This window comes from Phalangium opilio, unplaced genomic scaffold, assembly GCF_054372755.1.
Source record: "Phalangium opilio isolate 3A_F unplaced genomic scaffold, DU_Popi_V2 ptg000009l_1, whole genome shotgun sequence".
Lineage (NCBI taxonomy): Eukaryota > Metazoa > Arthropoda > Arachnida > Opiliones > Phalangiidae > Phalangium > Phalangium opilio.
This window is the reverse complement of record NW_028324146.1, coordinates 925,487-940,150: the sequence shown is the minus strand read 5'-3', so window position 1 is coordinate 940,150 and position 14,664 is coordinate 925,487. Positions and strand designations below refer to the sequence as shown.

General features: G+C 37.0%; 1 protein-coding gene across 4 annotated transcripts in view; it reads right to left on the bottom strand.

Annotated features, from left to right (window-relative positions):
- Vps13 (vacuolar protein sorting 13C) overlaps positions 1-14,664 on the bottom strand; it is an 84,799-nt gene that overhangs the window by 14,756 nt on the left and 55,379 nt on the right. For 3 of the 4 annotated variants that reach the window (XM_089845125.1, XM_089845126.1, XM_089845127.1), the window contains exons 43-55: positions 13,118-13,198; positions 10,396-10,488; positions 9,845-9,952; positions 7,549-7,635; positions 7,364-7,426; positions 5,760-6,013; positions 4,189-4,321; positions 3,998-4,117; positions 2,986-3,098; positions 2,757-2,919; positions 1,386-1,520; positions 845-926; positions 462-531 (exon numbers count right to left, since the gene is read on the bottom strand). In XM_089845125.1, the coding sequence (XP_089701251.1) occupies positions 462-531; positions 845-926; positions 1,386-1,520; positions 2,757-2,919; positions 2,986-3,098; positions 3,998-4,117; positions 4,189-4,321; positions 5,760-6,013; positions 7,364-7,426; positions 7,549-7,635; positions 9,845-9,952; positions 10,396-10,488; positions 13,118-13,198 (1,502 nt within the window). The remainder of the gene's footprint in view (positions 1-461; positions 532-844; positions 927-1,385; positions 1,521-2,756; positions 2,920-2,985; positions 3,099-3,997; positions 4,118-4,188; positions 4,322-5,759; positions 6,014-7,363; positions 7,427-7,548; positions 7,636-9,844; positions 9,953-10,395; positions 10,489-13,117; positions 13,199-14,664) is intronic. The other variant, XM_089845128.1, reaches the window with a different exon arrangement.

Below are 14,664 nucleotides of genomic sequence, written 5' to 3'. Positions count from 1 at the left end.
TCCCTATATCGGACGACAGCTTATTCTCTATATACTCTGTTACAACATCGGTTCTCTATGCAACTTAGCTTTGTGCGTGCTGACAAGAGACCAAAAACTTCAGGATCTTCAGGATTTAAAATATCCGTGAGTTTTTTAGCTCGAGTGCACGGACCTCTAGGCCTTCGTTTCAAATACGTGTGAAATTGCCTACAGCCTACTGGACGTATTTGAAACTAAGGCCTAGAGGTCCATGCACTCGAGCTAAAAAACTCGAGTACATTTTAAATCCTGAAAATCCCGAAGTTTATTGTCTCTTGTCAGCACGCACCTAGATAGAGACCTAGCTTTGCGCGTGCTGACAACCGATGTTGTAACAGAGTATATACAGAATAAACTGTCGTTCGAGATAGGGAGTTGCCGATCCTGTAGCGTGAAAACTAATTTCCTCACGCGCATTCTTTATTCATGGTGAAACCTACTGATATTGGATCTCGGTGCTCTGTTCCGGTATCCTTTGCACAAGACTCAATTCTACGAAAGGCTTTGGCACTAGAACGCGATCAAGACGGACGCAAAAACTATAGCGCTACGTATTTGAGGCATCGTCATTCGCCAAGGCTTAGCGAGGATGGCGTTAAATTCACAGGGTTGCCATATATTTTTCATTTCAAAGTTAATTGACTTAACTACGTTTTCCTTAAACCAACTTTGTTTTTCAAGATCCCTAACTTTTAAAACTGGCAACCCAGTTTATTTGCGAAAGATTGATTCGATTCCTGTTTCAATAAACACTTAACTCGCTAAGCCTTGTCATCGGCATTGGAAATAATGATTAGCGCATTGAATATGAACGTGTACTCACTGCTTTCGGCAGCCATAGATTTGGAGAGAGGAACGGGAGCTAAGATGACGGGGAAAATGCAATCTGGAAGCTGGTTGTCAATCTGATAGTACAAAAAGTTCAAAGTATTAATAATTGTACACGTTCCAACAAAAAATTATTATCACTTGAGTCGAATAAATAAACTTGAAACTTTGGTGATATATTAATCGATTAAGAGTATAATCGAACCAACGAGCTAAACTGTTGTATTTCAACTGATTAAACAATACGTTAAAATTCACAGTATAGAAAATTTCACGGATTAATAACTGTACACGCTCAATGGAAAATTCTTGTCACTCGAGTCAAATAAATAAACTTCGGGTATCGGGTCGGGTCCGAAGACGGGTACCCGCACACCCCTGTTTATTATCTTAAAGGCACTTTATCAGGGTTTCTATTCCGACTACCATTTTGTAATCTTCTCTAGCATTGAGTGGGAGGTGAGTGTGACGTAGTATTGACAAGTGACAGTTTCGGAAGTTTCAATTTCATTCTTAAATAGAACGAAGGAACCTACCTGCAGTCTATTTATTTTGGCGTGTAGCTGCATTTGATGAGGTGAAGTTTTGTAAGAACACCATAGCCCAGTTTGGAAAGATCGCCGCAGCACCCTCTTGTGGGGACGAATCATAGTAAAGTCCACAAAATCAATCTAATCGAAATATACAGCAAAGATACATTAATATGTGGCGGCAATACCAGGGCCCCCAGCAGAATTTCTAAAATATTTATAGGATTTTTTTCATGAAACTATAGGATTTTATATGACGGTTTTCTAGAATTATAGGATTTTATAGGACGGTTTTCTAGGATTATAGGATTTTATAGGAAACTAAAATATTAATTTTCATTATTTTAAAGAACCAGTACTGCAAACAGGGACCGAGTAATTAAGCAAAATGTTCGTGAACATACCCTCCATAGGAATAGCAATACACCCAACTTTGGAGGCTCATAACTCTGGTTCTAGTAGAGATACGGGGATATACAGAGCTATTTTTAACTAGTTAAGGTACAATACTAGGGAAATCATCCTCATTTTATGATAATTTTTAGACCCGAGTCCTGGTTTAACCATAGATATATATACGGGTCTAGATACCCTACTGAATCGGGGAAAATACGGAGATGACAGCTAGCAGTCGACGCGATTTTCCCGGGGGAAGATACCTAGTGCGCCATCTATCGCTGAATTTTGAAAGCTAAAAAATTCGACAAATAACTTTTGCCAGCGGGCGTGCTGATGCTTTGCAATAACAGCTGATATTTAAAGAGATTTAAGCGAATGTTTGTTCAAAGTAAAACTATTTCCTAATCTGAAGGGGAGGTCCTCTTATTCTGTTCGTAAGCAAATCATTTTGTAAATAAGAACAACTGTTAACCATCTTTAATGCCTTATTTCACTAACATTTCATTAAAAACACTACTTCTTTTACATAAAAACTATTTATTTCACTTAAGAACATAATTACACGTATAAAGGAGATCAGAAATACGTAAAGCTATTTGAAAAGTTAAGCCTAATTTGAATTTCCCGCGCTTTCCATATTCGAATTTTTCGTTTTTTTGTTTCTTGAAACTCTCAATAGATGGCGTTTGGATCTAATTCCCCCGCCGTAAAGCGTCGACTGCTAGTTCTCACCTCCGCATTTTTTAAAGGGCCTAACAGAGGGGAAGTGTATCTAGACCCGTATATATATCTATGGGTTTAACCGAAGGGTTGCTTAATTTCAAGGTTATAGGCTTTTATAGGATTTTTGGCGATTTTAGTCAAAATTATAGGATTTTATAGGACATATGGGGGCCCTGCAATACATGAAACTATTCAAACGCGACTTTATTCACAATCTCTACGATGAAATCTGTCCCGCAATCTCGCGTTACTTACTTCGAGTCTCTTCTCGAGAATGACTCTGTGCCTCAGCGTCTTTTTGGCCTCGATGTCCCTATTGTAGCTCAAGTAGGCGTTCTCAATCAGCAGGTTGTCTTTCAGACTCAACGCTTTGAAACGATTATGGTTGTGTTTGCGACCTTCCCAAACAACACCCGTGCTATACCAGAGAAACATAACTGGTCAGTCAGTCCTTACTTTTTAAACCTTATTCCGACTTCAATACCTGGCTATACAGAAATACAGAATTTCCTTGTTGATCTGATTGTTGATTAGTGACAGACCAAAACCGTCCAACGACAAAATTATTTCTTGCTGAACTCGCTCCAGCTCGCCAGACTTCAAGTTAAATGAGCCGAGTTAGAACATAACCAACATGGCAACGTCAGTAGTATACCCCCTCATTTCGAACCCTCGTAGGTGTAGAGCGTCAAGGTCATAGAAGTTCAAGTTTATTTAAAGAAAATTTAAACTTCGAGGTAGACGTAGAGGAGTGTTTCCGGATGTCGTATTGAAAGGCGAAAGTTGCTGAGTAGCTGTAAGCGCCACCTAGTGAGAAAACCGACCGTTAACTTGCGATAAATCAGCGCACGCGTGAATCTCGCGCAGTTTTCTCACTAGGTGGAGCTGATCAATGAGACAGAATCTATGTATTAAACCTAGAGTCGATCAGAACGTGGAGTCGACGGACGTTTCGACATACACTTTTTGTCGAGCATGAATCTTTATCAAATACGGGTGGCGCCACCTATAAATCACTCGAAGAACCTTTTTATTACCGTCTGCTGCTATAATCTGCGTCAAGGAGATTTTTTAAACGTGTTAAATAAAATACGCGAGTTAAATAATAAAAACTCTAGTCCTTTTTAATCTGATAAATGGATGAAATAAAAATCATAACGATGTTTCTCATTGCAATTAAGCGAATAAAGCTGTAATTAGTTCCGCTAGAGGGTCACAGATGGCGCTGTCATGTTTTGATAAAAACAATGTGTCTCGCGGTAAGCCCATTTGATTTATAACTCAAGGTTTAATACATATATTCTATCTCATCGGTGCTGACAGCTACACAGCAGCTTTCGCCTTTCATTACGTCATCCAGAAACACTACGTCTACTTTGAATTTTAAATGTTTTTTTAATAAACTTGAACTTTTATGACCTCGACGCCCTTCAAGTATGGTGGCACGAAATAAGGGGTTATACTACTAACGAGTAGGACAGTTCTCTTTGACTTACCCGGGCATTAGTGGCTAGTAGTACGTCATCAGTGACGAACAGCACCCTCTGCATTCCATCTAAGAAGCTAACCCAATATAACTTAGTTCCACTTTCGTTCAAAACTTCTCCAATTCCATCCTGAAATTAATTTTCATCAGCCTATTCTAGCCTTACTTAAGTTACTTGAAATTTCACTAAATAAGACTAACCTTGGCTAAGGAATGAGACTCATTATTCTTGCCACCGCAATTCCAGAGCAACTCCCGTTCAGCGCAAGGATCTTGCCAGGCGTAAAGAACCAGGTGACCAGGAGCCAATGAATTTAATTCTCCCTCCACACTCCTGAAACCCAACATCCACCATGGTTAAATTACAACTTAATAGGTAGAAAACCATTCTTAATCGATTAAAATGAGAAAACAACATTTTTTAACCGATTAAAACTAAAATAATAATATTTTAATCGATTAATCGATTAAAAGGAGAAAATAATAACATTTTAACCGATTTAAACGAGAAAATAATAATATTTTAACCGATTTAAACGAGAAAATAATAATATTTTAACCGATTTAAACGAGAAAATAATAATATTTTAACCGATTTAAACGAGAAAATAATAATATTTTAACCGATTTAAACGAGAAAATAATAATATTTTAACCGATTTCAACGAGAAAATAATATTTTAACCGATTTAAACGAGAAAATAATAATATTTTAACCGATTTAAACGAGAAAATAATAATATTTTAACCGATTTAAACGAGAAAATAATAATATTTTAACCGATTTCAACGAGAAAATAATATTTTAACCGATTTAAACGAGAAAATAATAATATTTTAATCGATTAAAACGAAAATAATAATATTTTAACCGATTAAAAGGAGAAAATAACATTTTTTTAATCGATTAAAACGAAAATAATATTTTAACCGATTAAAAGGAGAAAATAACATTTTTTAATCGATTAAAACGAAAATAATAATATTTTAATCGATTAATCGATTAAAAGGAGAAAATAATAACATTTTAACCGATTAAAACGATTAAAAGGAGAAAATAATAACATTTTAACCGATTAAAACGAGAAAATAATAATATTTTAACCGATTAAAAGGAGAAAATAACATTTTAACCGATTAAAAGGAGAAAATAACATTTTAACCGATTAAAAGGAGAAAATAACATTTTAACCGATTAAAAGGAGAAAATAACATTTTAACCGATTAAAACGAGAAAATAATAATATTTTAACCGATTAAAAGGAGAAAATAACATTTTAACCGATTAAAAGGAGAAAATAACATTTTAACCGATTAAAAGGAGAAAATAACATTTTAACCGATTAAAAGGAGAAAATAACATTTTAACCGATTAAAAGGAGAAAATAACATTTTAACCGATTAAAAGGAGAAAATAACATTTTAACCGATTAAAAGGAGAAAATAACATTTTAACGTTGCATTTTTTAATAAACCCAAGAAATATTCCTTATTAATATCAGAATCCCTGACTTGGTTAATGCTTTTTCAATTTCCTGACCTTTCCAGGTGTTCCCTGACTGGCAGCCTTGTTAGAAAACATTCTTAATTTACCCAAAATGACCTAAGAATTAGGCTTAGTACGAATCAACTTTTTAAAACTTCCAATTATAATTTCTCTATAATTGACAGAAGCTTTTTGCTGATTTGTTAATCGATTAATCGATTAAAACGGTTGTCTGTCATTTGATTAATTTCCCTTTAAGCATGAAAAAATTAACTTAATCACTTACTTTTGTCCATATTTGAGAACGGAAGGAGTATGATTGACAATTTTGGCAGCACTCGCTTCAAGGAAATCCGTGAAGTTGATAATGATGGAGGCATCGGACACTGTCACTTCCACATTGATGCCGCAGTAATTTCTGTCTTTTAAACGCAACAGGGTTTCGTGCTCTTCTTTGAAACTGAAAGGCAGTGTTTCCGTGCTGTCTTCGTAACGAGCTCGCATTAGAGATTTCTTTTCGATCGGCCAGAAAGGCGAACACTGCAGCCGGAAAACAAGAAAGCAAGTAAAAACAAGTTGGGAAACCCCGAGGTTTTTCTTAAATAATTGAATAAATATAATTGATATTAATTATTTTAATCGGCAGTACTTTACCTTAAATATAGTTAAATCGTTTTAAGAAACGTTATTTCTAAAATCATCTTAATCATAGCTATGGTTGAGGTTTGAATTCTAGCGTATGCCTCTTTAAGAGTTTTTGGAAATTTAGGTTATATAAAGCGATCACAATCTATATCTATATAAATGAAAGGACTGACTGACTGATAATCAACGCCCAGCCCAAACCGCTTGCCCAAGAAGGCTGAAAATTTGCAGGAACATAACTCATAAGTAGTAGGCGCGTACTAAGAAAGATTTCCCCCAATCCACCGCCATCTTAATAATTGGCGCCCAGAAATTTAAAAACTCCTCTTCATGGAATAATGTCCGCATGAAAAGTAATAAAAAAATGCATCCCTATGGGCTGACCGGACTTTTTGAGAAAAAAATTCAATTTCCCTGATATTTCGAATTTTAATTTTCCCCGATATTTCCCTGATTTTTAGAAGCAATTTTCATTTTCCCCGATATTTCCCTGATTTTTAGAAGCAATTTTCATTTTCCCTGATATTTCCCTGATTTTTTGAAGCAATTTTCATTTTCCCTGATATTTCCCTGATTTTTTGAAGCAATTTTAATTTCCCCTCATTTTTCGAAGTAATTTTTATTTTCCCTGATATTTCCCCTCATTTTTCGAAGTAATTTTAATTTCCCCTGATATTTCCCCTCATTTTTCGAAGTAATTTTCATTTTCCCTGCTTTTTCGAAGTAATTTTCCCTGATATTTTCCTGATTTTTCGTAGTAATTTTCCCTGATATTTTCCTGATTTTTCGTAGTAATTTTCCCTGATATTTTCGAAGTAATTTTCATTTTCCCTGATTTTTCGAAGTAATTTTCATTTTCCCTGATATTTCCCTGATTTTTCGAAGTAATTTTCATTTTCCCTGATATTTCCCTGATTTTTCGAAGTAATTTTCATTTTCCCTGATATTTCCCTGATTTTATCCCTCTACACTAATTTCCCTGATATTTCCAGGCTTTCCCTGTTCGCATGAACCCTGTAATATCTACAAGCTATCGCGTCACTCCAATAAAACCCACCAAATCTTTATGTAACACTTAATTGAAATTCTGATGAAATCTCGAATTGAATATAAATAGAAAATGGCCAACAGCAAGGAGTGCCGGCACTTGTTCGATATTTAAGCGTAAATAAATGTAGGCCTAGACCTTAACACAATTAAACCTTGGTGACGCTATGAAAAGGTACCTGATAACTTGAAACTTACATCTTGAGACTGAACGGTGATCCAACGGCTCTGTTCGCACACTTCTTGACACTGCAACGCTTTCTAAAATGGAAAATTAAAATCCCGAATGTTTTTAATTCCTCGAACGAAAGGGACATGGATTAAGTAGCGTTAGTTAATCCATGAATGGGAACATCTCTAACTGAAGCTAACTAAATACTTACGGAAGTATTATTGACTAGAATGTAGAAAGGAGTAAATATCACAAGTTTTGTTAATCCAAAGCTGCTCAACTTTATCTGAACACCAACCTAAAATGAAAGTTACCTGAAGTTAATTGATTGGAATTAATATCAGAACCTTTAGCCTGACACCAAGTTCAACGCGAGGTAACTAATTAATAGTCGCTACTGACTTTACAATGTTAAAAACGGGTTTGGCATTCTTTAAACGCCATCTACAGTAGACGACACCGAGAGCCCTAAATATACACTTTAGGGTTGCCAAGTAATTTTCAGATTCAAATTCCCTGCCTTTTCCCGTGTTTCCCTGACATTTTCTACGATTTTCCCTGACGTTTTAAGGCCTAATTGTTATTTTTCTAATTATAAGGAGTGACATAAGTAAATCCGGAGCCTTCTATATGATCTAGGCCCGTGCGTGTCGATTTTTATGTGGGGAAATATCCAGTTTTATAGAGCAAATATTTTCACCCAATATGTGTACTAGATGGCGCTTTTAATACAGTTGCGAAGAGGTCTTCCATTAATTGTCGTTGATATTTTAGGGGCCAATTATAAAACTTATATGAAAGAGAAAGGTTTCACCCTTAAATTAACGTAATTTTTTAGAATATATTTACTTTTAATTGAATCTTTTGTTTAGATTGTGTTGACAACACAATTAATTATCAGATTTTAACATTGTTGTTAAATTCAAAGTTTTATTATACCATAAGAGCGTTGCCTACGGAATAAGAATTAAGGCCAGTTCAAGCTTGGCTGAAGGTGGGGGACTTCTTTTCTCGCGTGACGGCGCTCTTTGCTATCCTTCTTTAAAGGGGTCATTCGTAAAATTAAATTTGCTTCGGCTCATTGAGGTTTTAAGAATTTTATTATTGTTCTTATTGCGAGTAATTTAAATTACAGTAAGAAGATGAATGAACTTTAGAGGTAGAAATTTTAATGAAATTATAAGAATAATTAGTTTTAAACTTTCAAAACTTTTCTCGATAAAGGCTTGGAATTTAATTTTTTCTGGATTTCCCGCAGGTCAGAAGTGTCTCTCGCGTCATTATACAATAACGGTCTCAGAAATTTTTCAAGTAGTAGCTTTGGTAGCTCAACGTTAACGCGAGAACATTTCAGGGGGACAGCAAAATAGGGTAATATAACTTGTACATATGTAGCTAGAACCTTATCCTATCTTAAGTAAATTTACGAAACTTTAAACCGATATTGTAGTAAGTATATACCCGAAAAGGTTTGACGTAACATACCTTTTTTAGATTTTATCTTGCAGAACTATATTACAGACATGTAGATGTATTCTGATTTTAAAATACACGAAATTTAAATATAATAATTTTTACTAGTGAATCGACAATCGTACACAGCGCGAGAACAAAAGCCGAGAACAGAAGCCGAATAGCAGCTAGCTTTCTAGGAAACGAACCGCCCCCCCCCCCACCTTTTTTAAAACGGTTTTACCAGAGAGGTTTTGCATTCTATTCGTCTCTTTATAGTTAACACAGATATGTTGGGGAAAGCAGTCAAAACGGGTAAAAGAAGAGGAAAGAAATCCACCCCTTCAGCTTCGGGCGTGTTGCTTCAAGTCAGTCTGCCTTAGCGCGACGGCTCGGCGGGAAACAATTTCAAATCGTAGCGTCGCGTCACCGAAGGGATAGCTAAGAGCGCACCTAGCGGATATTAAATGCGAACTAAAATGCCAGAAATACAGTCTGAAAACCCTACGGAGAACTGGCCTTAATTCTTATTCCGTAGGCAACGATAAGAGGAATTTTTTACTCCTTCGTAACCTTTCATTTTTTAACCTAAGCTTTTTTATCCTTTACTTCTTTGGCATGATTGTTTAATAAAGGTCTTCGGAAATTTTCTAAAACATTTTCTTACTATCCGCGACCTCGGCTTCACCGCTCTAATATTGTAGCAGTCGACGGGGTCACGAGGCTGAAGTTATTTTTATTTTACGATACTAAAAGCGCCCCCAAGCGAGAAAACACTGCGAACTAAATTAGTTGAAAAAATATTCTCGCTTCGCGATAGGCACGGGCCTACATATCTCGGATGCTCTGGTAAATCACTTTAATCAAATCGCATTCTATGAGTATTTAATGTAAAAAAATGTCGATTAAAAAGTGACCCGGCTGGGTGGTCGAACCGCAGATATTTTAGCAACTTTGATAAATTTCCTGACTTTGCTTAAATTCTTAAAAGTCCCTCAGTATTCCCTGACCCGTCGCAACTCTAATTGAACTTTTGATTAAGTTTAAATACATACTCCATATGGTTTCCCATCTTTGGACTTGGTGACGACGTTGCCGGAACTTCCAACTACGTCCAAGGCAAACTTATCTGACCATTCTGACTCTTCAATCTTCACTGACGCCTAAAATGAATTACGATAGATATCAAAACGTGTGACCATTTTCTTAAAAGTAGGAACATGGATAAAGAATACGCGTCCGACGACAGCATATTCTGTATATACTCTGTTACAACATCGGTTGTCAGCACGCGCAAAGCTAGGTCTCTATGCAACTTAGCCTTGTGCGTGCTGACAAGAGACGAAGAACTTCATTATCTTCAGGATTTAAAATATCCGCGTTTTTAAAGCTTGATTGAGTGCACGGACCTCTAGGCCTTAGTTTCAAATACGTGTAGTAGGCTGTACTAGGCAATTTCACAAGTATTTGAAACTAAGGCCTAGAAAGGTCCGTGCACTGGAGCTAAAAAAAAAAAACTCGCGGATATTTTAAATCCTGAAGATCCTCAGGCGCATTCTTTATCCATGGTAAGAACGACTTGACCATAGCTTTAAATTAGACTCACCTTTTTCTTAGCGAAGAAGGACTTAGCCCTAAACGAGAAGAGAACTGGGGCGTGGTTTTCAGGAGGATGGATGATAAAGTTGTCAGCGTCACTCTAGACACAAAAAAGGGGTGGGCCGAGAAATAAACCAATAATTAATAATTATAATATTTAAGCACGGATTAAACAAATTCACACAACACTCTGTTAGGATTTTAATTCCTTGTTAAGAAAAAAAAAAAACACCAATGAATTAATCGATTATTAATCGATTTCTGGATGTTTTTCAAAATTAATGCGTGAAGGTAATTTTAAGGTGCAGAGGTTCTTAGTTAATTAATAAATGTCCGTAGCCCACGCTTTAGGTAGGGTAGTTGGTGTAAGTAATTATGGCACATTGCTTCACTCCAAGCTTCACTCACAGTGTTACCAGCGACCTGCGCTGACGAATCACGAAAGCCCGCGGGATATCAGATGTCTTGACGCAAAAAGGGAACACTTTAAAGACTTTTGATATTCGCTGCACTTTATAGCTCTAGACTGTCCTCTCAAGAAGCGATATCTAGTTTACTATTGAGAAGTTTTAAGATGCTTAAGTACTCGCGCGCCATAGTCCCAGCCCCACTTTCAAAATACAACGGGGGGGGGGGGGTAAAAGGAGGCCACCGGGCTATTTCGGCTCTCCTCAGTCGGAAAATACAAGTAATTTTCGTCATTCGTGTCGCCATACTGACGTGAGTTTTCAAGAACCAATGAGATGCTGGTTGTAATTTGAGGCGGGGATTAACTCCGGACCTACGTCTTTTGGACAGGGGATAAAGCTAGAAATATGGCAAATTTATACCTTCTCCCTAATAAAGTAGATATCGCTTCTTGGCAGCGTATTATCGGAAATCCCTGGTCATGAGGCTATCTGCAAATAATCTGTCCATGGACACCGATTGTATGGCGCCAACTTAATGTTGATTTTTAACGTGAAACATGAACAAAATTATAAATGAATAATTCTTGAAGATAAACTACAGGATTTCTCATATTGCTCACAACGCTGGTTTATTTCAATTGGTAATGGACAAGAGATGGAACTAGTATTCCCTCCTCCCACTAAGGAAAATATGATTGTTTGCTAGGCAATAGACCATTCCAAAAACGGATTTATGTACTAAGAACGTCGGATCAGAGCTTAGAATCAGGTACCTTCCTCGCATACTTTATTGAGAAACTTCGTCTGCTTATATTTTGACTCCACCCATTAATTTTGTATAGCGACTTCTAGTGGTCGAAAATGTCATTCTTATCTCTATTTTCGTGGTTAAATATTTTGTTCCGAAATTGCGCCAGTGGTAAAAAAGCAAAGTGGACAACAATGCGATATAACTCCCGATTTAGTGAAATTAAGTTTTAAAGTTAAGAATATAAATAATTGATGTTTCTTTAAATATTTTCTTTAAGCTTCTAGTTTTTCTTTTTTTGTACTAAAATTATTATTATAATACAATTTTAAGTTATTATTATTTACTTTAATTATGCAGTATCTGCATTTAAAGCCCACAATAAGGCCGATAGATGGCGAACGCGAGTTTTGAAATTATAAGCCACTCCCATCAAAACGTACAAAGTAGTCGAGTAGTAGTAGGGAATTTCCTACGTTCAACGTTCTTCTTACATAAATCCATTTTTGACCATTCCTGTAATGCCATAGGATAAGCAATCAGCAAGGGGCTGGGCCACCATATTAGCCTAGTTCCCTAGCGCCAAGAAGCACCGCGAGTAGCAGTGTTAGTGTTGCGAACGCTAGCTCCATCTCGCGTCGCCTCTAGGTTGGCGCCAGGCAACTAGCCTAATATGGCGGCCCTTCCCCCGTGCGTTGGTTTCTCGACAAAAATTTAATGGAATGGTCTATGACATATCTCCGTTTTATCGAAGCGAGATAGTCTATCAACAAATAGTTAAATATATAAAGTAGGAGGAGCTTATTGAAAAATATAACAAGTCGTCACGAGTGACGTTTCTAGTTTGGACTTTGGAGAAATGACGCTCGTGTTCAAAATCGTAAGATAAAGAATGAGCGGGAGGAAATTTGTTTTCATGTTTTACGATAGCTTGAAAACAAATTTCCTCACACGCATTTAATTTCTTTATCCAAGGCTTAGCAATAAATCACGAGACTCACGTCACGTAAAAAATCACGAAGCGCATGCCTGGAAATCCGAAAGTAGCGTCATGACGTGATGAAGACTTCTCATTTTTCAACAAGTTCAGCATAACCAAATACTTTATATAATCACCTATTGACCCATAGGAAGGCTGGGTCAATTAAATTGTTTTTCTCCTACTGATAATCGGTATGATAAATGTCAGGCCCGTGACACGTACCGAGTAAGACATAACGTTTAATCTAACTTTTGAATCTAATTTCAAAAGTAGTACAGCGATGTTGTACTCTGTTTAAGCAAAAGTTAATAGGACTTGGACTTTTGGTTTAAGTGTTCGCCCAATATGTTCAACCATGATAGGTAATATCAATGATCTTAACTCGCTAGCAGAGATAATGAGAGATAGGAAATGACAGAGAAGATTACTAAGGCCTTAAGCAAACGGAAATCCCGACTATTACGCTTCACTGAGCGTTTGAGAGCTCGAAATTTGACTAAAGCGCAATTAATACAATTTCATCTGATAAAAAAAGACGGTGCACTAAGAACAGTACGTGTACAAATTGGTTAGAGAGGGAGGGGCCTACCTCGTCGAGATTGCTGCTTGCTCGGCAATTGCAGCACAGCGTGCAATCGCGAAGGAGTAGACCCCGAGTGGAATCGGGCATCTGAAAAATATTAATGGCGCTTTAGACAATACTATTTTAAAACGACGACGACGACGAATCTCGAATCGCTACAAAATACTTATCAATCTTAAAAATAAGTGACGTAGGTCACCTACAAAGTTTTGTAGAGTTACACGTGGAATCTATAGGCATGCGCACAGTTAACAGCTATTATTTTAAGCCATGCACGTTCATTCTACTTGAATTTATCCATTTCAAAGTTGAAATTGGCTAACACGTACGCGTCTTTGCAAAGAAAATTATGAGAGGGAATAAAGAGTTCTCAAATTACAATCACAATATAACTAAGTGGAAGTGCAAGAACACTTGTGTTCACGTGGCAATAAGGATGATGTCATTATTATAAAAACATTTTAAAAATGTACTATTGAGAGTTAAGTTAAATTTTAGTGCTGACGTCAGAAAGGGGAGTTGCCTCAGGTTTTTTAAATAGGTTATTATTATTGGTTAAAAAGGGCTGCAATTACAATTGAGTCCGACTATCCCTTCCCATTTTTGGCTTTCCGCCCAGCCTCAGCCGTTCCGCAGTTGCCACGCCTATATCTCTCAGATTTCACATACCCCTCTCATGGATAAAGAATGCGCGTGAGGTTGAAATTTGTTTTCACTCTACAGGATAGGCAACTCCCTCTCACAAACGACAGCTTATTCTGTATATACTCTGTTACAACATTGGTTGTCAGCACGCGCAAAGCTAGGGCTCTATGTACCCTAGCTTTGTATGTGCTGACAAGAGACAAAAAACTTCATCATCTTCAGGATTTAAAATATCCGCGAGTTTTTAGCTCGAGTGAATGCACGGACCTCTAGGCCTTAGTTTCAGATACGTGTGAAATTGCCTACAGCCTACTACACGCATTTGAACCTAAAGCCATGCACTCAAGCTAAAAAAAACTCGCGGATATTTCAAATCCTTTAGTTTTTGTCTCTTGACAGCACGTACAAAGCTACGTTACATAGAGACCTAGTTTTGCGGGTGCTGACAACCGATGTTGTAACAGAGTGTATACAGAATAAGCTGTCGTTCGAAATAGGGAGTTGCCTATCCTGTAGAGTGAAAACAAATTTCAACCTCACGCGCATTCTTTATCCATGCCCCTCCCATTATCCTGGACCTGGACTGAAGAAATCAAGATTTCAGCCCGTGATTGTTTTATTTGCTTTTTTGATCGCTAGGCGACGCGAAACACGTGTTCGATTGAAGGGACGAAAACCCTAAACTTTGACCTACTTCTCAGAGGCTAGATGGAGATGGCAAAAACAACTAAGTAGTAAGAAGCAAAGACCGTCCTAGCCAGCCAATCAAAATGGATAAATTCACGCGATGTTAATTATCGAGCAAGGCCAGAACTAACAGCCAATAAGAGAGAGAGAGAAGAGATTCAGCGAATGGGATTACGGGTTACCACCTTGATAGTCGATTTACCATCCGGCGACTCTACATG